Source organism: Dermacentor andersoni, chromosome 8 (genome assembly GCF_023375885.2).
Source record: "Dermacentor andersoni chromosome 8, qqDerAnde1_hic_scaffold, whole genome shotgun sequence".
In the NCBI taxonomy this organism is placed as follows: domain Eukaryota; kingdom Metazoa; phylum Arthropoda; class Arachnida; order Ixodida; family Ixodidae; genus Dermacentor; species Dermacentor andersoni.
This window is the reverse complement of record NC_092821.1, coordinates 81,042,921-81,066,234: the sequence shown is the minus strand read 5'-3', so window position 1 is coordinate 81,066,234 and position 23,314 is coordinate 81,042,921. Positions and strand designations below refer to the sequence as shown.

The 23,314-nt window shown below is 44.4% G+C and overlaps 1 protein-coding gene across 1 annotated transcript in view; it reads right to left on the bottom strand.

Moving 5' to 3' along the window:
* Positions 1-23,314, bottom strand: part of eIF3l (eukaryotic translation initiation factor 3 subunit l) — a 45,150-nt gene that overhangs the window by 394 nt on the left and 21,442 nt on the right. The window contains exons 12-18 of the mRNA XM_050185471.3: positions 19,308-19,441; positions 18,611-18,728; positions 15,041-15,114; positions 10,042-10,105; positions 9,893-9,934; positions 8,483-8,575; positions 4,378-4,458 (exon numbers count right to left, since the gene is read on the bottom strand). Of these exons, the coding sequence (XP_050041428.1) occupies positions 4,378-4,458; positions 8,483-8,575; positions 9,893-9,934; positions 10,042-10,105; positions 15,041-15,114; positions 18,611-18,728; positions 19,308-19,441 (606 nt within the window). The remainder of the gene's footprint in view (positions 1-4,377; positions 4,459-8,482; positions 8,576-9,892; positions 9,935-10,041; positions 10,106-15,040; positions 15,115-18,610; positions 18,729-19,307; positions 19,442-23,314) is intronic.

Genomic DNA, 23,314 nt, shown 5'->3' with positions numbered 1-23,314 from the left:
TAAATGCCGCACTAAGTTATTTGGGCTCTTTCTGAAGAACCAATTACAGGCGCTGATGTGTGTTTATAACGCACTTCAATATAACAAAGTAACTAACTTTTTATAACCTCTTGTCCATAGAACACCATATATTTAGGACCTCAGTATAAAGACGTGTATACTATTTCAGTATAACGAAATTCGCCTCCACCGCAAAGGAATGCCGAGACAATAAATTCAAACTTCCGTGGACGCAGAGGGTCAAATGAATGGATTACAAGCGGCTGCATGTAAATGCACCTCTCAAATCATGCGTGGCACAACAAGAGTGACTGCCAAAGCGGAGCCGCATCATGTTCCATACGAAGTCCAAGTGCGATTAGATCCTATTGCATCTTGCGCACTTTGTGCTTTAAGTGCGAGGGTGAGACAAGAAAGACGGTCGCTTCACGAGTCACTTGCGCCAACAAGAGTTGCCGGCAGCCGCATCAATCGTAGAACCAATCCAACCAATCGTCAAAGCAATTGCAGGGCCCGCATCTCCAGTGGTGGGCCTTGTGCCCAATATACAGAGCTTTGGATTAGTGGTTCAGCACATTCCAGCCCAGCTACAACCATGGGAAGACCACAGCCTCCCGAGGAAGCTGCCTACCGCGAGCGTCAGCGAAAGTTGGTTCGTGAACAGTCTTGTCGTCATAGGGCCGACCCTAAATTGTGTGTCAGAGATGCAGAGTTTAAATGGCAGTGCCGGGAGGCCGATCCCGAAGTTCGTGCCCTAGACGCGGAAACCGACCTTGTCTCGGTTGTAACACTCGGTGTAATTAAAACAGCTTTGCTGTTCGACTATCTTCACAGACTGGAAGGGGTACTTTCTTTTTTTTCTTTTGTAGCGTTGTCCCAGTGTGGGCAATGCTATCAGCTGCAGAGGCGAAGTGCACATGAAAGCTTGGCTGGCTTCACTTAATTCCTACCGCCGATGTGAAAATATCATCGACGTGGCATGAAACCGTATCATTCGGCACTAACTCACAAATTCGTCAAAATTAATTGTTTCCACATTCGAATTTGCTTTTTTTGATTGCCCGATAATTTAGAAAATTCTGCGGCCCCTTTCTGTGTAAGAAAAATCAATCGGCGATTGTAGTTTATTTACATAAAAGGTTGAATTTCAATAAAATAAAATTTCAATACAATGAAGCAAACTGTCGATTTTACCTACTTCGTTATACTGAGGTTTAACTGTATCTTGACATTTTCTCATTGCGTCCCTCTAACCCTTTAGCTGCCACTCCCAAATACACTCGTTATGTGTTTTCAGCACACTCCTTGCCTCTCCAGAAGCAACTAGTGCTAAAAATAACACTGTGTACCTGCTGTGCCATCTATGGAGAGGTCATCTAAACACAGGTGATTTTTTTTATCGTGTCAGGGAAATCAATTTCCCTGTGCCTTCTGCAATGTTCAATTTGCATAGGAATACAGAAATAATTTTAAATTAAAAAATGCACAGACACACACACACACACACACACACAAAAAAAAAAACTGCATCAAGCCCAAAACTGCGTCAAAGAACCCAAAGCGAGAGAAAGAGTGATGAGTGGTGAATATTTGAACAAGTAGAGGAACAGGAGCATCAAGGGACACATGTTGAGAAAATGTGTTCAAATTGCAAAACAAATTCCAAAGATTATTGTGCTGTATAACTTTCCATGGTGGAAAGAAAAAATCAAGCACTAAGATTGAATTTGAAGGTTATGTCAGCGCCAAAGCTCTTATGACAGTAGCCAAGCTGAGCATAGTCGGTCATAAAAAGTCCTTAAGACTTCCATTCTGATCCTTAAGAAACCATACAAGGGGACACGCTATGCACATCACCACCGCCATCTTCATAATCGCCAGCTGTACTTGTATAATGATGTGGATTAAGCTCCGTACAAAATAAATGTTTTCTTTTGCATGCGATTGTTTAAAGGGACACTAAAGTGAAAAATGATTTCTTTTGCATCAGTAAATTACCTTCCTACAACACCAAAAACACCACTCTTACAGCGATAAGACGTTTGGTAAGCCAGAAAAAGCGCAAGAACGAAATACGGGTGGCGACGCCTATTTAAGTTCCCGCACCTGGGGGCTGTGACGTCATGGATCTTTATGGCATCTTCTAGGGCCTACTAGTTATATATAGCGGTAGAGGTTGACTACATTGCATTCTAAAGGAACCAAATATTAAGCATGGTAAGTTTCGGGAACCTTTATTCAGCCAACGCGGCCCAAATGCGAAAACACACTTTGGAATCCATGACGTCACGCTGACGTACCGGCGCTGGGGTTTCGGCGCGAAATTCAAATACTGATACTTGGACCTTCATTTTCTCATCTAATAATCAAACGATTGTTTTGAAATAACTGCCTGCAGGGTTCTCAAACAATGCTTTATTAGCCTAAACTGATTTATTGTTTCGCTTTAGTGTCCCTTTAAACAACAGCTTCACAAGGTGTCGGCACCACTGTTGCAGTTCCTGTGGTGACATGATGAGTGCCAACACAGGATGGCCAGCAAGAAATACGTTTGAGACTATGAGTTCTCACGTCGACCTCTAAAAGCACACAACGTCTGATTGCGCCGCTTGGTGCAGATGACTTGAGTAACAGGAGGACGTACAATACAAATTTTGATCAGACCCATATGTGTTAAAGAATTTCCAGAGTTGTCGATTAACTTTCTGGTGCACCTTGAAGCTCAGGTTTGGTATGTACAGCCAAAGTACGATTTTTCTGGACTCTCTAGGGGCTGCAAAAATGTCTGAAAAATGAATGCATGCTTTTTACTGCCCCCAAATAGACACAGGCACGATTGAAATAGCTCTGAAGGCCTGAAAGTACACTTATTACCCGTATCAGTGCTTGTACTGTGACAAGAGATAGCAGGTACATGGGTATATAGTTAAGGGATGCACACCGTGTCCCGTGGCAATTCACTCTTGATATGCTTCACCGCAGTACTTCACGCAGGCTTCACCGTGTAACACCTCTGTATTGAGGTGAAGCTGACTTTCAGAAAACGGTATTGCGCAATGCGTCGTGCTTACCGAGCTTCGAAGCCATTGGCGAGGATTACAAAAGTGGAGTCAGCGCCATTGTTGAAAGTGGCAAATTTTTTCAATGAAAGCCACAGCACCAAAAAGCAAGAAGCTTGGTAGAAAACATCGAAGCAGGTAGGCATAGCATTGCCACAGTGGTGGCTACGGCTGCCAGCGGATCTGCGTGCGGGAGCGCCTGTTCGAGGCAACGAGATAATCAAAATGGTGGCAGTGGTGGCTTTGATAACGTCCGAAAAATCGGACGGCGAAGGGCTCTTGCATCTGACATTTTAGACGTCCTTATGGGTTGACTCTATCAGGAACAACTGAATTATCAGAGATGTCTGGAAAATCGGTCGTTCACTGTAGTGAAATTTCTACCACTGGCTAACAGAGCTTGAATGTCTGGAAAACAAGAGTGTCCGTTGCCACATGAGGCACTGTTCAGAAAGAACACACAGTGCTATACATCACGAGGCAACATTTGCGCTGGAAGTCGACGCTGGCACGTCACCAGAACGATAACTCGCCAGTGCGACATGCTCAGCGAATTAATTTCCCACGGTTGTAACGCCAAGCATTCATTGTGCAATGCCTGGATGACTGGACCATGGATGCCCCTTGATGTCATAAGCCTCTTAAATCTAAAACTGTCAAGTCCAAAAGTATTTAAAAGCAGCAGTACAATCACATTCAACAATGTGCCAGTGGCATGTTGAGTGCACTCTCTCAAAGCAGACTGAAAACAGACTTGCTTGAGCCTCATCTCATAGACCAAACATTTTCAAAATCTTTATCATTTGAATTAATTTTGTGTGTTTCGAATGTGAGCTTAATCTTTAGTTATTCCTTTACTTTGTTTTCAGAACAGTTTCTCATATTTTGCTAAACACAATACTAATGGCTTCTGCATGATTCAAGGAGTCCAGTAAAGAACCCTATTGCTGTGTCTATGTTAAAACAAGAGTTGAGAAACAATGAAGAAGACTCTCAGAAAAACTTTCCAAGTGCCACCTTCGGAAGTGCTCACGAAGTGCAACCCCATAGTGATCACTAAAACCTGCTGAACTAGCCATTTGCAGCTATTCACAGCTAGAGGAGCTACATTTAAAGTTATGGTATTCGAGTCACGATGAAGGCCGCTGGACTGATTCATTCTGCAGGCACAAGCCTGCTTGTGAGCTAGCTTTCAGCTTCCTCATGCTCCTCCTGCCCTGCCTGCTGACCCTGCTACGCGAAGCCAGAGTCTTGAATGCCAGCAAGTGAGCCTGTGCTGGAGAGGTTTCAAGCTCCAGATCGGCTTGGCTTGGCTCACCTCCTCGAACTTGTGGTACTGGCGGATGTAGAAGTCACCGTAGCGCCTGGCCACCTTGGTGTCAGCTATATGTATCATGTCCTGCAAAGGGGACGGTGAGAGAAAGAAGTCGCAACAACTTTCATTCAAGGTACGCATGCTGCATGCAAACAACCTTAAAGCTAGCCGCATCAGCGTAGTTCAGTGTGCAAAACATCATTCAAGTGAATTAGCACTAAGAAAAGACAAGCACACGACGAAGTAAGCAAACGTGACTGAGTCTGGCATAGAAAAAGAAAGAATGGCTTCAGTTTACAAGTCTACTACATTCAGCTCATTCTTATATTGTTAGGCTGAGGGTTATTTTGTACTTGTGTAGGAAAGGTACAGCTAGGTACATTATTAAAGGGAACACACATTAGGAGAACATGGGTTAATTTCCCGGTGTGAGAAGCCTAGAAACATCCAACACTGCAACAGATGACACGTGGATGATGGAGCTAGCTCTCCTCCATCTACCTGCATAGTGTATTGACTGCACCTTATGCACCAGCATTTATCTAGGATAGTCCAGGAACACTAGCCTCCCTCCTATTTTGATTTTTTTTTCATGAAACCCGGTTATAACAATGGAATTTTCGTGGCACTTGAATACGTCATAAGTGGGCTCCACTGTATAGTGCAGCATCAAAGAAATGCACTGAATATACAAGTCATGCGACAAATATCCCCAACATGCTTGGCTTATCAGAAAATTCAGGCCAACTCCTGTAATCATAAACACACCATAACTTGAAGTGCATGCATGAACTTCGTCAAAATAATGCTCGACGTGAACACGCCGAAGGAAACGCAAAGAGCATCTTGCGCATGTTCACACCAGGCATCATCTAGATCAAGTCAAACATGGGCATCAAGTCAAACATGGGCTTCAAGTTAATGTGCATTTCTGAATACAAGGGTAACAGATTTCATAAAGGGAAGGGCACTATGCAGGCGAGGACAAAAGTTTGCAGCATCTGTGAGCATGTGCCTAAGTGCAATCTCGTGCCCTCTGATGAAGCAAGCGCTTGTTGTCATCACATGTCATCACATGTCATCACATGGTAGCAGCACATCCTTTTGTGCTCATGTGCCTGCCAAAACAAGATATTACCAGGTTCTTGCCCCGTCACAAGGCACAATAATGCAGTTTGGCAAAAGCTTGCAGATTCCTCAAAATTTTGTTCCTGCCTGTATAAATACTGGTACATAGTATGTGTTGGTCACTGTACTAGGGCACCAGCCACAGGCAAAGCTTGGTGCCAACTCTCTGAAGCGACCTTCGCAATGGCAGTCATCACAGCTGGGTCACCAGAACGGTGACTCATCAATGAGTCGCAACCAAAGGATTGATCTCCCACGGGCGTAACTCCAAATGTGCAAGTTGACACATGTGGATGACTTGACCGTGGATAGCCGGATAGTAATATCCCAGGCAAACGAAATACTACAAAAGAGAAAGCGTGAGGTGGAATGTCTCTTACTATTGGTAATTCGAGATAGAGATTTTTCACCATTGCCAAAAATACCGCAGGCCTAAAACTAGGCATAAAAGCCAACACAGTCAAACCTCAATACAGTTAAACCTTGATGTAACGATGTCAGCAAAATGTGCAATTTGCTTTGTTAAATTGAAATTATTTTATGCAGTTGCCGATTGATTTTTGTTACTGAGAGAGTTTCTGAATTATCGCGCAATCGGAAAAAGCAAATTTGAATGAGTAAGAACGGTTTAATTTGAGAGTCAATGACAAAATATACAGTTTCATGCTGTGTTGACAACTTCACATCAGCAGTACATAGCGAAGCCAGCTATGCTTTCGGATGCACTATGCCTCCGCGGCTGATAGCGTTGCCCACAGTGGGACGACACTACCATCGTTGGGGAGAGAAGACCCACAAGATTATTTCTCCTCTCTCCATAGCATGTGCACCTTCTCCTCTTCTCTTCCGAGCCCGGCACTGCGATTGTTCAGCCACCATGGGAACGATGCTTAGTGCTTGGATTTGCCCGATTTTCTTGCTTGTGATTCGTTAATTACGCTTAATCTCCCTTCACTGGCCCTAAACTGTAAAGCAATCTATAGTCCTTTAAATGCACAAGGCAATAAGACAGTGCAAACACTCATCATCACTGCCAATTGCAGTGGTTACGTTTGTCCACGCATCCATGGCATCACGGTTTCCGTATCGGGCTGCTGTTTTAGAGGTCCTGTGTTTGAATCCTGCTGTCAGACAACTTTAAGAATGTTTGCTTAATTATTTATAATGCAGTACTTTCTTGAAAATGACCAGCTTGCAAAGTAACGAAGCCATTTAAAGTCAGAAAGGCATGGTGTAGGCAAATCCATGCACCAACCATCGTTCCAACGCTGGCTTGAAGCTCCCATAGACACTAGCGCCACAGTTCCCTCTAGCCCTTTGAGAGTCAAAGACGTAAATATAAAATAAAAAGACGTAAAAGACCCGAACAAGTTCCAAATGGTCGATGCCGTACATTTATGATGCCGTTCATATGTTCGAAAAACGTTAAAATTTTTCAACTCTCCCTTGCCTATAATGTACTGGCACTCTGTGTGGATACAAGAATTATTTTTTTTTGCTCCGTTGTCTCTTGGCTTTAATTCCAGAGCTTGTTTATGCGGGCGCGATGGCAACCGCCCGGTGGATAGTTTTGGTTTTGTCTCGCGGATTGTTTCCGCTTGACGCACTCACAAAAACTGACGTCCACATGGTTTCTAATCTGTCAAAGAGTGCACTGCTAGATGCTCACTCGCTTATTGTTGCTTGCTTATGCTGTTGTTTATGAACGATGCTGCCTTGCCTGCGTTTCTTTTCTTCAGACTCACGAAGACTGATTGCCCCCCGTTGGCGATGGGACGAAGGATTACTGCAAGTTTCTGACTTGTTTGGCTTTCTTGACGGGTGCACAACCATACAGTTTTCTTGCACGCGGTCACATGCACGGTTCGATCACGCTGTGGATGTGCGCGCCGGTTGCTCCTCTGCAAGCGAATCGAGTCGCGATTTCTTTGATGCAGACGACTGCCCAAGTGTCAGATCAGAATATATTTATTCCATTGTAGCATCTACTTTTTTATTCTTATTATAAGTATTTATGCAAGCCCATCTGTATTCATGAATAAATAATGCATGTTTATTTATGGGAGATACTTTTTGGACGCTTTAGGATCTCTCTAAAAAAAATTGTGGCACATGTTTTTAAAAATAAATCACTCTGAAGATGTTAAGTCTGCAAAAAAAGAAAGAGAGAAAGAAAGAAAGGAAGGAAGAAAGACTCTGGGGGGTCACATTTGCCCAAAGAAATTGACCCTGAAAGGGCCAGTAATTGTATGAAACTCAGATGCTGTGAGTAACAACAATGCATGGCTCTCGGCGCGATCTGCACTGCACGCGCTGGCGCTCGTAACCGCACTGTTATAGCACAACCTTCTTGGAATTTGTTTACATGTGCTTATTGACAAGGTACTGTGTACCAGAAATGTTCTGGGAATTTGTGACATTATTTAAAACTTCAAATTCACAAAATTCACAATTTAGAGTATTTAGCTGCAAGTAAAACTTTGTTATATCGAGGTTTCACTGTATCACAGGAAGCAGCGAAAGCATAATGTATTCTAGTTAGCCCTAACTTGTCCACGATTAGCATGCGTGAATAACATGTACTTGATGTTTTAGACGAAACAACTAACAAACAGTCTGTTCGCTCCAATTCTACACAGTAGTGCCACCATAATTTTAAATGAGAAGTTACGTATCCGTAGTGAATGAAGCCTGTTTGCATCACTTCTCAAACTACCAAGATATGCTTGCGCTCTTACTGTAGCTTTAATTTTTCTAGATGACTCAGCCCACAGTCTGCAGGCTCAGACAGCTGTTTCGCTGCTGACTTCTGCAGGCATAGTACGAAAAGCTAACAAAAGTTTGAACTGTGCAATGCTAAAGCCAACACACTTCTTTTAATGCATACTTGTAGCCTAGCACAACTGGAATGTTGCAGCATACAAACAACTGGTATCCCTCTCAAGAGGTCAAGGGTTGTGTTCTCACAGGCTACACTCACCCTATCAATAAAGAAGTCAACATCTGAGCCAGACTGGAATTCGCCATCCAAGCTGCTGGAGCCCTTGGTCCAGACCACATTCTTCATTTTGTGCTGCAAGTGGTAATGTGAAGAAGCAGTTGAAGTAATGTACTTGAAACCAAAATTGAAAGTGCAAAAATGCAAGCACAAATTGTCATATGGCTAACGACAGTCTCTTTGTTAACCCGTAAATGATGCAAAGCATATTAACTTTTCAGTGCGATTGTCTACCTTTTCTGTTGTTGATTGCTTAGGCAGAAAGAACAGTATACTGATCATGCCCATATTTACTGCCTCGTAATTCCATGCAGCTGACAATGCGCTCAGGCCTGCTAACATGTACAATAAATTACCGTGCATGTGCCAGATGCATAAGATGTAATGTAACACATAGGCAAAACCCGAGCATGGTTATGCACTGCTGCTGAAGTGGAATCTCTCCTCTGATCTAGCTTGACAGCACTACTGCAAGCAATTAGTTACATACACTTCACAGCCCGGCACATTTTCTCTGGGTTCAATCGTGTCCTCCACTGATTCCAACAAAAAGCTGCTCATGCAGCCTGTCAGTATACTATTAATATTTCACTACAAACAACTATGCTAGATAAACACTCATCCACTCGCTTCAAAGGAAACACAAATGCAGCAAAACACTGACAAAAAAATCATAACAGCAGCTCTCCCAAATTGCAACCTTGGTGGGTTCTGGAAATGCATAACATCCCAACATTTAAAAAATGTGCTTGCCTTAAGCAAGCACATAGGGGTTACAGAACATTGCATACAATGTTTGTATTACATGAGTGAAACACTTCAGCCGAAATGTGCAGCCTTTGTCAAAAGAAACAAACCCACCAGATGGGCGAGTGTTGCAGAGTCCTGCGACAGGTATGCCGTAGCACTTGCGGTGCTAGAAAGCTCTTTAGGGCCAGGAAGAAAGTTCGCTTCCCTCTCTAGAAGTCTCAGGAAGTGCAACGAGAGGCCAACAACACGAACTCGAGACAACTGCAGTCACACGCACTGAGGCTTTGTTTCTTTTCACAAAGGCTGTACATACCTTCGTGCTTGACAGCGGATGAAACATTAAAGCAAAACAGTGAATTCTTTACTTATGGGCACCTGCTGGTGACTGTCAAGAACTACTTTTTAACCACTGCACCCCAAAATTTGCCATGTGACTGTATGCCTATACTGTCCCGTACTCTTTGCTGTGATCTTGTGCTGTTTGCCATGTCGTGGCTTCTGTCTTCAAAGATGCAACATAAATGAAGGCATACGGTGAAGGTTCGAATCATGGCAAAGAATGGACAAGGTAGTTCCAGATAATCTTTTAACAACGCGGAGTGTTTTAAAAAATATAAGCCTTACGTCTGCAACTATACTTACCTTGAAACTGAGGAGGTGACAATGGAAGTTCCTGGTCTTTACCTGCGCAGATGAGGAGAAAAGATTTAGATGTAGAAGAAAAAGTATTTATTTTTACTGTTCTTGCTGCAGTACAAAGGCAGAGGAACGAAGATTCTGTGCTGACTCACATCACTGTCCTCAAGGAAGCTTGCTAGTTTTGAGACGGGCATTGTAGTGTACAGCTTCAAGAAGCTGCAAGAATAATAAGAGAAAAAAAGAAAAATTATTTATTCATTCTTATGAGCGAATGTGAAACACACAACTTGCACAAGCAGGAATACCAAGTGATGTCCCGCTTGAGAAAGATGTTAGCACAAACCTAAATGTCAAGCATTATGGATACTCTCAATACAACATTCATGCTTTCATTCGAGGACATGTATTTATCAGAGAGACAAGTGCTAGTGATGCCAGAAGACACTCGACAAGTACAAGCACCACAAAGCACCCACTACTAGTTGGACAAACTTTTCTATATGACCACTGTGTAACCAACTTGTACCTTTCTTCTGATTTTCTAAAACCTTCACACAAAAATGAGGGCTAAGAAAAGAGAAAGTTACACTTAAGAGGAAGCTTTAGCTCAGGTGCTCCTATCTAAATACATGTAAAAGGAGAATTCGTTTTTCTCGGCAACCACTGCACCAAATTTGACGAGGTTTGTTGCTTTTAAAAGAAAAACTTAAAATCTAGTGACTGTTGGTTTCGAATTTTTGATTTAGGTCCTTAATTTTTTATTAAAAATTGACAAATATCGCAAATTAAAAAGAAAAGAAACCATCAAGTTTACAACTCTGTAACTCTAAAACGAAAAACGATAATACAATTCTTTGAATTGCATCTAATAGTACATCTAAAGCGGACAAAATTGAAATGCTATACATGAATCTAAAAAAATTTAGTAATATGGAAATACAGCTTTTGCAGAACCTTTGTAAACAACGTAACAAATTCACGTAAAATATAAAATGACATATCATATTTGTCCGCTTTCAATTGTCTAATGGATGCCGTTTACAAAACTGCGATATGTATCTGTTTTTGATGCAGAGTTATGAATTTGTAAAATTCGTTCTTCTATTTTTTTCAATCTTCCGAATTTTTGAAATTTTTTTAACAAGATCCAGGACCTAAATCGAAATTCCGCTTCCGACAGTCACTAGAATTTAACTTTCTCTCTCAAATGCAACAAACTTCATTAAAATCGGTTAAGGGGTTATCTCAGAAAAACGTTTTTGCGTTTTACATGTATTTGAATAGGCCGCGTCAGAGTTGGGCCCGAGCTAAAGCTTCCTCTTAATGACTAAGGGTTAGAAAATGTTGGCCATTCCATTACAGCACCAGTCAAGATTTGACTGACGCAAATTTTCTGGAACGGCCATGGCGGAGCAGTCCTTGCCAATGTATCACCAGAACGGCGAATCATCGACAGGACAAGCCCAACAGCCTGATTTTCCACGACCGTAACTCCAAACGCCAAGAGTTGCGACGCTTGGATGACTAAATCGTGGTTGCCGGAGTGCTACAATGTGCAAAGGGGTCAACTAAAGAAACCAAAATTTCTCACACACGAACCAGTATACAAAGAATTTGTCAAGTCACCGCACCACAAGTTTCACAATTTCCAAGTAATCAGGTCTCCCAGCAAGTAGACACTCAAGCAAAAGACCAGTATACTTGGATGCTGCGAGGCAGAAAAAAATTTGTGCACTCGTGCTGTAGCACAAAATACGGATGATTTTTGGCGATTCGATCAGATTACAATGTTGCAATCTTGAAGGCCCTGCGCAATTGTGACCAACTTGCACCAGGGGAGGTATTCTGTAGGAGTCCACCTAGTAGACTGTCCATTTCGGCAGCTGCTGATTGGCTGGGGCTGCTCGTCTCCTCCTCGCTCATATGGCTGCATCCAATCAGCAGCGGCCGAAATGGACAGTCCACTAGGTGGACTCTTACGGAATACCCACCCCCCCTTGTTGCACGACACGCAGCGCTCAGAAAGAGAATGGCAATGGTGAGATATATGTTGCCTATAAAGCGCAATGTTTTAGTTTGTTTGTTTTTCACATTCCTTGCCCTGGACACTGCAACTGTCTTGCTCGAGGCGGACATCTGAACTATTCCAAAGCGCAAGCGCATGTAAATGACACTGTCTAAAAAGTGCGACCATGCGGCATCCCCGAGAGCACAGAGGTTACATTTCTCCGCATGCGTAGCTGGTATGGCAGCAGAAAGAAGGACGAAAAAATGAAGAAATGCGCCTCTGTTGCTAGGCAACACTTGTCTGGGCGGAGCACGTGCTGGCAAAACCTGATGCGTCATCGCCTCCACAATAGAAAGAACCCTCCAGTAATTTTCTCCTCCAGTGCCACCTAAGGTTTTCTAAACCCATGCACTGCGATGTCTGCTGGTCTACTGTTCTGGCTGCCGTGAAGGATACAGAGAAATCTAAGAATCCACACACTCTGGAATAGTATGAGGGTTGTGCATTAAATAAGGTTCCCAATAATTTTTCACAATGAAAAACATGTTTATTAGCATTGAATAATACATTTTTAGAAAGCTTAGACATTCCCCTGTTTTTCTACATAATCGCCCTTGAGGTCCATGCATTTTGGCATGCGGCGTACTATCTTCTTTATGCCTGAATCGTACAACTCTCCCGCCGCGTCATGAAGGTAGCTTAAAACCTCTGCTTTCAGCTCCTCTCCGGTTCTGAAATGCGTCCCACCCAGGTGCTTCTTCAATTCAGGGAAGAGATGATAGTCACTTGGGGCTATGTCTGGCTGTAGGGCGGCTGTGTGACAGTATCCCATCCAAATTTGTTGATGAGATTATTTCTTACATGGGCAATGTGTAGACGAGCGTTGTCCTGATGGAAACGCACTCCCTTCGTGAGCATGCCTCTCCTCTTGTTTTGAATCGCACAGCGAAGGTTCTGCAACGTCTCACAGTAGCAGTATGCATTGATTGTTGTACAAGCAGGCATGAATTCCCACAACAATAACCCCTTCCTGTCCCAAAGGATGCTCGCTGTCATTTTGCCGGCACACAATGTTTGAGCTTCCGCGGCTTCGGCGACTCTGGATGTTTCCACTGACGAGATTGTTGTTTAGTTTCCGGTGTCGTGTAGTGGACCCAGGTTTCGTCCCCAGTGACAGTAGAGTAAAAAAAATTCCTCGCCATCAGTTTCGTAGGCCTCAAGAAATTCACAGGCCGCTTCAACACGTTGCTGTTTGTGGTCTTCCAAAAGCATTCTCGGGACCTACCTTGCACAAACTTTGGCATACCCTAAATGGTCTGTCAAAATTTTGTCAATGCAGGTCTCGCTGACATCACAGATCATCTCGCAGCGCTCCCGAAACGTCACCCCTCAATTTTTCAGCATTGTTTCTCCCACTTTAGCAATTGTTTTGTCAGAAACCGTTGGCCTTCCAGAACGCATGGACGTCGGTACGTCCGTCTTTGAATTCTCTGCACCATTTGTACACATGTTGTATGCTCATACAGTTTTCTCCATAAACTTCACATAGTTGGGGATGAATGTCCACCGGCAAAATGTTTTTTGCGCACAAAAAACGAATCGCAGAGCTTAATTCCCACCTGGCGGGAGAAGCGAGTGGGAGCTCCATCTCTAACGGCTGACAAAGCCAAGACTGAGCGCCGCAGACAGCTCGCTGGGGTGAGCACTGGGAGAGGGGGAACCAAGCTACACGCCAGTGTCGCTGGAATCGCGTAACAGCGTTCGTTGCAACTGCAGCTCCTTGGGAACCTTATTTTACGGACAACCCTCGTATTAATTCTTGGTAATGAGGCATTGTTAACATGACAAGAAAACTGAATAATGATTGTGAATCTGAAAACATTGGTATTCTTAAGTTCACAACACTGAAACACAGCTAAAGTTCAATATAAACAACTTCATCATATTGAGGTTCTAAATACATGGTGCTCTATTGGACAAGCGGGTATGAAAAGTTAAATACTTCGTTATATCGAGAATTTCATTATAACGAGGTTTAACTGTATAACGAAATTTCACTTCCGCCACAAGGAAATGCTGAGACAAAAAATGGAAGCTTCTGCAGACGCATATGGTGGAATAATTTAACCACAACCGGCTGCTTGCAAACGCACCTCTCAAATCGCGGGCCGCTCGACAAGAGCGACCCACCACTGAAGTGTAGCCGGGTCATGTTCCGTATAAAGTCCCAAGTGCAATAAGACCCTGTCATGCCCTTTGTGCTTTAGGTGTGAGTGAAAGTGTGTTAAGGTGAGGCGGTGGCTGCATGAGTGCCACCTTCCCGCGTGAGCTGAGGGAAAGAGGGGAAGGGGAGCGAGCTCACGGTAACGCGATCAAACGCGCGTGAGGGGCAGGGGGTAAGTTGGCGTGCTCGCAATTTCTGGCTGTAAGCACAGCTGAGCGCATACGCAACTGCACACGCTGCGCTAAAAATAATCTGCCATGTGTCGAAAGAGTGGGCATGCCGAGACGACGAGGCATCACGTAAGTTGTCTTGCCGCGCACATAGTGTTGGAGGTTGCGCAGTTTCAGTGATTTGGTCGAGCGAGAGTCAGTCAAAGCGTTTGCTCCTCACTGCCGGCGCTTTTCATGATACTGTAGCATCGCCTGGGTGCAGGCGACGCTATCAGCTCTGGCGGCGGAGTGCATGCGAAAGCGCGGCTGGCTTCGCTAATTCGTACCGCTAATGTGAAGATATCGTCGATGTGGAATAAAACCGTATCATTCGTCCCTGACTCCCAAATTCAACAAAATTGTTTTCTCATTCAATCTTGCTTTTTTCGATTGCCCGATAATTCGAAAAATTTTGCAGCCCCTTTACGTGCAATAAAAATTGATAGGCGACTGTACTTATTCGCAGAAAAGGTCGAATTTCAATAGTACAACGAAATTTCGATATAACGAAGCAAATTGGCAGTTTTACCCACTCCATTTTATCGAGGTTCAACCGTATGTTTGTACTGAAGCAATAAGCAGGCAGCAGTGGATTCCTGAAAAGATTGTTAATCTGAAAAGTTCGTTAATGTGGTGTTCACAGTAACGAACTAAAACTGTAAAATACTAGAAATTATGCCACCTTCCCAACACGGCAATTGATGGCTCACCTCCTGATGGTAGGAATTATGAGCTGCCCCTCAACCTCGCTGAGGAAGACGTTGAGCTGCTGCTGAAGAGGCTCCTGAGAAGAAAGCAAGCGTAGAAAGAACTACAGTCAAACTTCGATATATCGAACATGGATATATCGAATTATTGCATATATATTGAACACTTTCTATATCACCGAGAAAATCACACGCATTTCTAATTTTTTATTTTGAATGAGGTCGGGCGTAAAATGGATATATCAGATTCCGACCATGTGTGCTCTGTTCACAAGCAGTCAGCTTTCCCACAACACCCTTGAAGACAGCGGTGGCATGATGGGTGTTCCCGATTGCTGTGCACTATAGCTGCACACATTGATCGTGCCAAGGGCGCCATTTGAACGTAGCGGCCTATGCACACGGTGGCTTGGCAAGTTCAACAACGTCAATGACACATTGCATTTGCCTCACGGACTCCTCCTCGGTGCCATGCTCTGCGCCTGCCACGGCTCGCGAGGACTGGCGGTTTGCATCCACAAAGATGCGCGATAGCACGTGCTCACTGCGCTCACTCATAGATGCCTCGGCAGACACCAGTTAATACTTCGTTGTTGACAGTGTTTCAAAATGCCTCGATTGACGGACGTGGAGATCGCAGCAGAAGTAGCGGCCAAACGAAGGCGATGCCGAGGTTGATCTTGCAAGTGCTGATGTTGCCCCGCTCCCGACGTCAACTGGGTCTGTAGGTGCTTTGGCCCTTCTATGCTGCTACTGCGGCGCAATAGAGGGCACCGGCCTATCGCTTGTGGATCGTTTAGACTATGTTGAGGACTCCGTGTTTAAGCCCGCAATAAGAAGCAGGCTACACTGCTGCAGTACTCTCAACCAAATAAATAATTACTTTGTATGAAGCTTAAAGTGAGTATTCACTGCGCCACGATTGGGGCATGATCGGGGATCGTTGTTTGAAGTGCGCGTTCGGTTGCGCCTAGCACGATTTCGCGCAGCTGACGAAATTGGTGCGGCGTAAGTTAATAATTGCGTTCGGTGCAATAGACCCTGTGCTCCCAGCGGATGAAGTCGGTGCGGCCTAGGCCAATTGCGTGCGGCGCAACCAAATGCGCGCTCCGAACAACGATCCCCAATCACGCCCTTGGTTCATTGATTTATTTGCAGAAGTTTCTTGACGTGTTTTTAACGTGATTTTATATATTGAACTCTGGCTCTATCAAACTATTTCGCAATCACCGTGCTGTTCGATATATCCAGGTTCGTCTGCACTTGATGCCGCTGCTGCCAAAACACCTGTCACTGTCAGCCAAGATGTGAGACCAGCAATTCTGAAATCTCATGTTCAATGCAACAGCCAGCAATGTAACACTTCCCAGCTTCATGTTGATGCATCTTAGCTACCCAGAGTTAACCAGCTGTTTAAAAAAGCGAGGACAGGAATAGTCATCCTCAGAAACCAGATAATGATTCCATATCCAATGCCACTCAATGAGTGCCACCAATTTCCCAGCACTCTGTTGGACAAGACACTACTGGTAGGCACCTTCCATTTGCCATCCTGGACTGCAAAAAGCATTGTTTTCAGCCAACGAATGTTGCCGTACGCAGCTTCTCAGACTGTCCTGGAAAGTCTAGGATGACAAATCGAAGAGAACTACTATAGCTGCATGTAACGAGTTTGACAAGAATTGTGCCAACCAATCAAGAGTGAGCATTCTAGGTTCATGAGCGGCCACTTATGGTACATTTCACTGGTTCCTACTGCTCTCATATTCGGTTTGCAGCGATGAGGAGCCCCCATGAGATTGCAGCCCGAGACATTCTGCCCAAGCCAAGCGTTGAGCTGCTCTGAGAGCAACTGGAGAAACTATGGGTGTAATCGAAGACTGTTGTTCGAAGCGCGAGTTCAGTTTTGCCTTATGCGATTGGCCTAGGCGACGTCAATGTCGTCAGCCACTAGGTGCGGTCGCGTTTCTGGCAACGTTAAAATTATGACACACTCCTGTCAATCACTTTGAAACCAAGCATATCATCTGCTAGGAGCAGGACGTGATGAGAGGTGTTCTGTTTGAGCGAACATGCGCTCACCACGAGACCAGCTTCGCATGGCATGTCTGGTGGATCGGATCCAAACAGCAACCTGGTGGCCCAGTCGGGCATTATGGTGTGACAACATGTTGTTGTAGCCCTTTGAGAAGCACGACACTGTACTCGTGCTTTTTTTTGTCGCTGCTCACGACACCACCTAGCGACAGTGCACAGAAACCAATAATAGTAAATTGTAGTAGTCATACGTATTACTACAGTCTACACTCGTTACAACGGACCCGCGTACAACAGACTTTCGGATATAAAGGACCATATTTCAGCCTTAGTTTGTTCTACCTATTTTATGAATGCAATGAAGTTCGCTTTTAACGGACCGCACTACAATGTACTATTGGCTACAGTGAACGAAATTAGGGTCAACTTTTTTTCAAAATCGGGCGCATAAAACATACTTTTGCTGCATCGACTCGGGCTGACAACTGACTTGCAAAGGTCAGCCAACGATCGCAGCTCAATTTTACGTGCGCGAGGCGAGGAAAGTTCTACTCTGGCGGCAGCTGCTTATGGCGCAGCCACCATCTCTTGAAAGCAATTTACAATGTGGACAAAGTGCTCGCCTGCATGGGCGCCGCATTTTGAAAGCGATCTGTTATGTGGACAAAGTGCGCCCATTGCTGGTGGCTTTGTATGCGCTGTGCTTTCGACGTTTAGTTCACGTTGAAACGAGACAGCACCAGGGCCAATTCACTCGCTGCTGCTGTCGCGCTTACCTTGCTTAATTTGCTATCGCAATTGATGCTTAGCCTGTCAGGCGAAACTGAGACTTCTTTCTTTTTTTCTTTTTTTTACTTTGGACATTCATTACTCACTCTTTGCAATAAAGTTGTTTGACATCGTGACAAATGTTTCGGAAGTGAGGCGTTTCGGATATTACGGATTTTGGATAAAATGGATGTTTGTTGTCGGACTATCAGGGTCCGTTATAATGAAAGTCAACTGTACGAGAACGTGTTTAAGATTGAGTAGAAAAAAATAAATTTCTTTCATATAAATATTTTATCCCATAGAAAGCAATACATTTTGTTTTGCAATATATTGTCCCCAAGCAGACGACAAATGAGGCTCGTCAACTTCCGGGGGTTTCAAGGCTTGCCAATTGGCTGCTTTCTCCCACCCGTTCTGTTGCGAACAAAGATCTCCGATACCCTCGCCCCCCATGTGGTCAGAATCCAGCTGCATTTCAATCACACTGCCAGCACTCTGAGCAGGAATGCAACGCTCTGAATGAACCAGGAGAATACACTGTGAGTGCTTAATTTCGACCAGCCAAATGTAAAGCATGACACCAGAGTGCTCAAAGAGCCCAGTCGAATGTACCATTAGAGTGCACTGTGCAGACTGAGCATAGCCTCAAGTAGTACAAAGGATATGCTTGAATGAAATAGTGTGCAATACAGCAACAGTCTCCAGGACGATGACAAAAGCTGCAGCACAAATGCAACTGCTGTGTGCATGTGTGCAAGAACTGACCTTGGCGTAGTTCCTCACTTCCTTGGTGTCGAGTGTTGCGGGGGTGAGGGGTGGTGGCACTGGGTTCAGGAACTTTGGGCAGGCCATGCTGAAGATCTCGGCAAAGATGCCCTTGTCCCTGCGCTCAATTTAACAGGCATGGTCCACAGAAGGATGGTCATTGGGTGAGTTAACAAGTACGTGTTCCTTTCCATTTGAAATGAAATGAAATATTCATCTTTTTCTTCCCCCGTGTTACTCCCATTGATAAACTAAATCCGATCTTTATTACTCTCTCTATGTATACAAGATCTCTCTTCTTTCCCCCCATTTATTTATTTGCAATTTCTAGATGAATTTGTACAAAAACTGTTGGGCCAGTAGCCAACTCAAACTGGATGAATTCATCCAGTTTGAGAGCCGGCAGGAAAGGAAGGCGACTGCTCTAGATTTTGCACCAAATCTGCCCGTGTGGTACAAAAATGCAAGCGTATACCTCATGCAATTACCGTATTCATAAAATTCTAACACACACACCCTCTCCATTGGGCGAGAGTCACCAGATACCTGCGAAATGCTTCACATAACACAGAGTGTGTCGGAATTCTGCACCGTCTTGTCACACTTCTTTTTCCCTGAGAAAAGTGTGCGTTCGAATTGGGCAAATACGGTAGCCCTACACGCAGCACCGGTAAACGTTAACACTGCTGGCACTCACCCACGCTGCATCTTGTTCATCTGCTCCCCGTGCTTGTCCTTGAGGTGAGACAGGATGCTCTCGTCAATACGCTGCGGGTGTAGCGTCAGACAGATGGCCAGCAGGGCGTACATCTTCTCCGTCTGCTTGTTAATCTGCATAAGGGGAACCCAACTGAGTCGGCCCTAGGCGCATGCTGCTCCAAAAACTACCCTGATGGCATGTCGGATGTTGCCTAAATAGAGGGAGGCATGTAAAGTGCCTCTTCCATATAAAGCCCTGGCTCTTTCGTGCCTGAATTTTAGTTCACGCGAAGTTTGGCAGATTGCGGTGTGTCTTGTTTACCACCATGTTTGGTTGGTGCTGTACTAGGCTATTTCATCCAGAGTACAACTGCACGTCATCTATAAAGCACAAGAATTAATATGAGTTACAATTACTTTCCAGAAAAACCAAAAAATTAACCAGTTCTCCTATGTAGATCCTGTCTAAACCAACAAACCCGTAATCATTCTCTATAAAAAATGAGAAGTAACATGATTTGCAATTAACTTCCAGGGAAACCAGGCGAATAACTAGTTCTCTAATGTAGATCCTGTCTAAGCCCATGATACTGTAACACGATTCTACACAAAACAAAATTGTAGCAACTTGTTTACCTTTGTTTCTGCCGTGGAGAGTACAGTCATACAAAAAAGAAATTAACTTGAGTTAGAAATTAGTCTAGTGATTAATTAGGCAGTAACAGGTTTGTTGAGCTATTCAAAACAGGGAACTAGCTTCAGCATGTCAAAAAAGCTACCATAGTTTATGTGTTAAACTTCGCATGCTCAAATCGTCATTCTAAAATATCGCATTAGGTGAATAAAAAATTACACAAAATGCTGTAGGCATGGCATACCATGTGCAATGATTATTGTGCCCTCAGGGCACAATAATAATAAAAACATTTCTGTGAAAAGATACACTTATACATGGAATTATATAATGTATCAATACAAATACAATACTCTAATTAACAAATCAAATCAATACAAATCACCAAACTACAAAACAATGTAATATGACTAGATGATACAGGTAAGCACAAGCAAACAAGAAAAAAAAAACGAGAAATAACATGAGGTAAAGAGCTAATTAGTTACTGTTAGTGAAAGTATTTTTGAAACGTTGATGGTCTGTAATTTCTGCAGTAGTGGTAGGAAGATGGTTCTACTCCTCACAAGTACTGGGAAAAAATGAATACTGAAAAGTAGAAGTCCTACAAAAAGGAACAGCTACTTTATGTCGGTGGTCAATGCGTGATGATACGTACTGGGGAGGAAAGATGAAATCATCGTGCAGTGAACGATGGTGAAATATGCGGTGAAAAAGACACACGCGATGAATCTGACGGCGAGGTGCTAGTGATGGTAGTGCAAAGCTCAATTTCAAAGCACACTAGCGGTTCGGGCATAATTAGACATAATAAAACGTTCAGAGTTATTTTGAACCATTTCGAGTGAGTAAAATAGATTGTCATGGAAAGGGTACCAAACAGAGGCGGCGTATTGCACCTTCGAACGAATTAGTGTTTTATGAAGTAAAAGTTTAAGGGCCTGAGGAGCGCATGAGAAATTCCGGCGAAGATATGCCAGTGTTTTGTTCGCGCTGCCGATTATGGCTTCAATGTGATCTTTCCAGGTTAGTTTTGAGGATATAGTGACGCCGATATCTATATGACGATACTACTTCCACAGGAAAGTTATCAAGATGTTATGAAACATTTGCATTAGTTGATCTACAGTCAAACCTCGATATACCGAACACGGATATATCGAATTATTGCGTATATCGAACACTTTCTATATCACGTGGAAAATCGCATGCATTTATAATTTTTTATTTCGAACGGGGCCGGATGTAAAATGGATATATCGAACTCCGCCGCCCCAGACCAAGTGCGCTCTGTTGACAGGAGGTGAGCTTTCCCGCAACACTCTCGAAGATAGCGGCGGCGCGATGGGCGTTCCAGACTGCTGCGTACGACAGCTGCCCACATCTGTTGCGCCGCGGGCGCCATTTGAACGTAGCGGCGTACGCACACGGCGGCTTGGCGTGGCCGTGGCTTGGCCAGGTTGGCTAGTTTGACGTCAACGACACGTGCGTCTCGGTGCTGCCGTTTGTGCTACGCCAGTCGTTGTTAGTGTATGTGTGGTGTGATGGCTGCAAACGCGAAGAAGCGGACGTCCCTGACATTTGCTGCGAAATTGGAAGTGATACAGCGCATTGAAAATGGAGAAAAGAAGTCGAGCGTCGCCGAAGCTTTCAACATCCCAAGGAGTACTTTGAGCACCCTGCTGAAAAATAAGACTGACATAAGGGCCAAGGCGGAACAGAACCAGCACTCAGGCACACGGCGGGTGCGCAAAGCTGCCTTTGAAGACGTCGAGAAGGCGCTGTGCAAATGGTTTATCGACGTAAGGGCCCTGAATATTCCTTTATCGGGACCAATGCTACAGCAGAAGGCCAAGAACTTTGCGTTCATTCTCGCCGCCGAGAAGTTCACTGCTTTCGACATGCGGGTTTTGTGACCCGCATTGAAGACGCTTCCGAGGAAGCAACCGAAGATTTGACGTTGGATGGCACAGAGGAAGAATGCCAGCTTGAAGAAACCTGGAGCCAGTTCGAGCGGTTTATCGGTGCTGAGCCACACAGCATGCGCATTGAGGACTTCGTTGGCGGTGACGACAGCACCGGAACAGTGGCGGAGTTAACAGACGTGGAGATCGCTGCAGAAGTGACTGCTGAGCGGCCAAACGAAGACGCTGCCGATGCTGATCCAGCAAGCGCTGATGTTGCCTCGCTCCCGACTGCAACTGAGGCTGTAGCTGCTTTGGCCGTTGTACGCCGCTACTGCGGCGCAATAGAAGGCACTGGACTGTGTCTTGTGGACCGTTTGGACTATGTTGAGGACGCCGTGGTCAAGCACGTGGTTGCCAATATGAAGCAGGCTACGCTGCTTCAATACTTTCAGCGAACGAAATAAATACTTTGTTTGAAGCTTCATGTGAGTATCTATTGCGCCACGATTGGTTCATTGATTGATTTGTGCTAGTTTTTGACGCGTTTTCTACGTGATTTTATATATCTAATTCTGGCTATATCGAACTATTTTGCGATCACCGCGCTGTTCGATATATCAAGGTTCGACTGTATTTACATGCATGACTGCATTTTTTAGTGTTTAATTCCATGCACCGTCTTACACCAAGCGGGCACAGCATCAAGATCAGACTGTAGAATAGCAGTATAGTTAGGACTAGTTATTTCTCAAAATATTACACAGTCACCTGCAAACAAGTTGATATGGGAAGAGACGCAGGAAGGTAAGTTGTTAATGTAGATTAGAAAGAAAAGAGGGCCAAGCACCGATCCTTGTGGTACCCCTGAGGAAACAGGACTCGGAGGAGAGTCAGTGTTAATTAACCCTTTCGCTGTCGGACGTTTCTGGCCGTGACGCACCCCCAGTGTCGGCTTGGTTTCAGGGAACGAGCATAACAGGGAATGAACATAGCAATTTATTTTTGATTATGATTGGTATACAAATAACATAGTCAATGCAATATGCACATTTCAGTGTTCTGCATCTGTTGTTAGTAAACATCATCATCATCATCAGCCTGACTATAAAATCCGTTCAACATCCGAATCTGACGATGCGGAACCCTCTTCCTCTCATGCGACTTTGTCCGAGTCCGAATCCGAGCTCGGCTCGTATTCTGAATCGGAATTCAGCCACCGCTCCCATGAGCAGATGAAGGTCCCGCGCGCCGAGCCATCCGAAAGTAACCGCGCGCAGGGAGGATGCGCTTTCAGTCGCCCGCGCAACGGAGAGAAATGTGACGTTGCGTGATCAAGAAGACAGAGGGAGATGGAAAAAGGCTAAACAAAGTTCGAAGGGCTTTACGTTTACTGCTGCAAGTCGGAAGCGAGGGTGCGGCGAGAGAGCGAAAGCAGCAATCGAGTCACCCTTCTTGGAGAGGCTA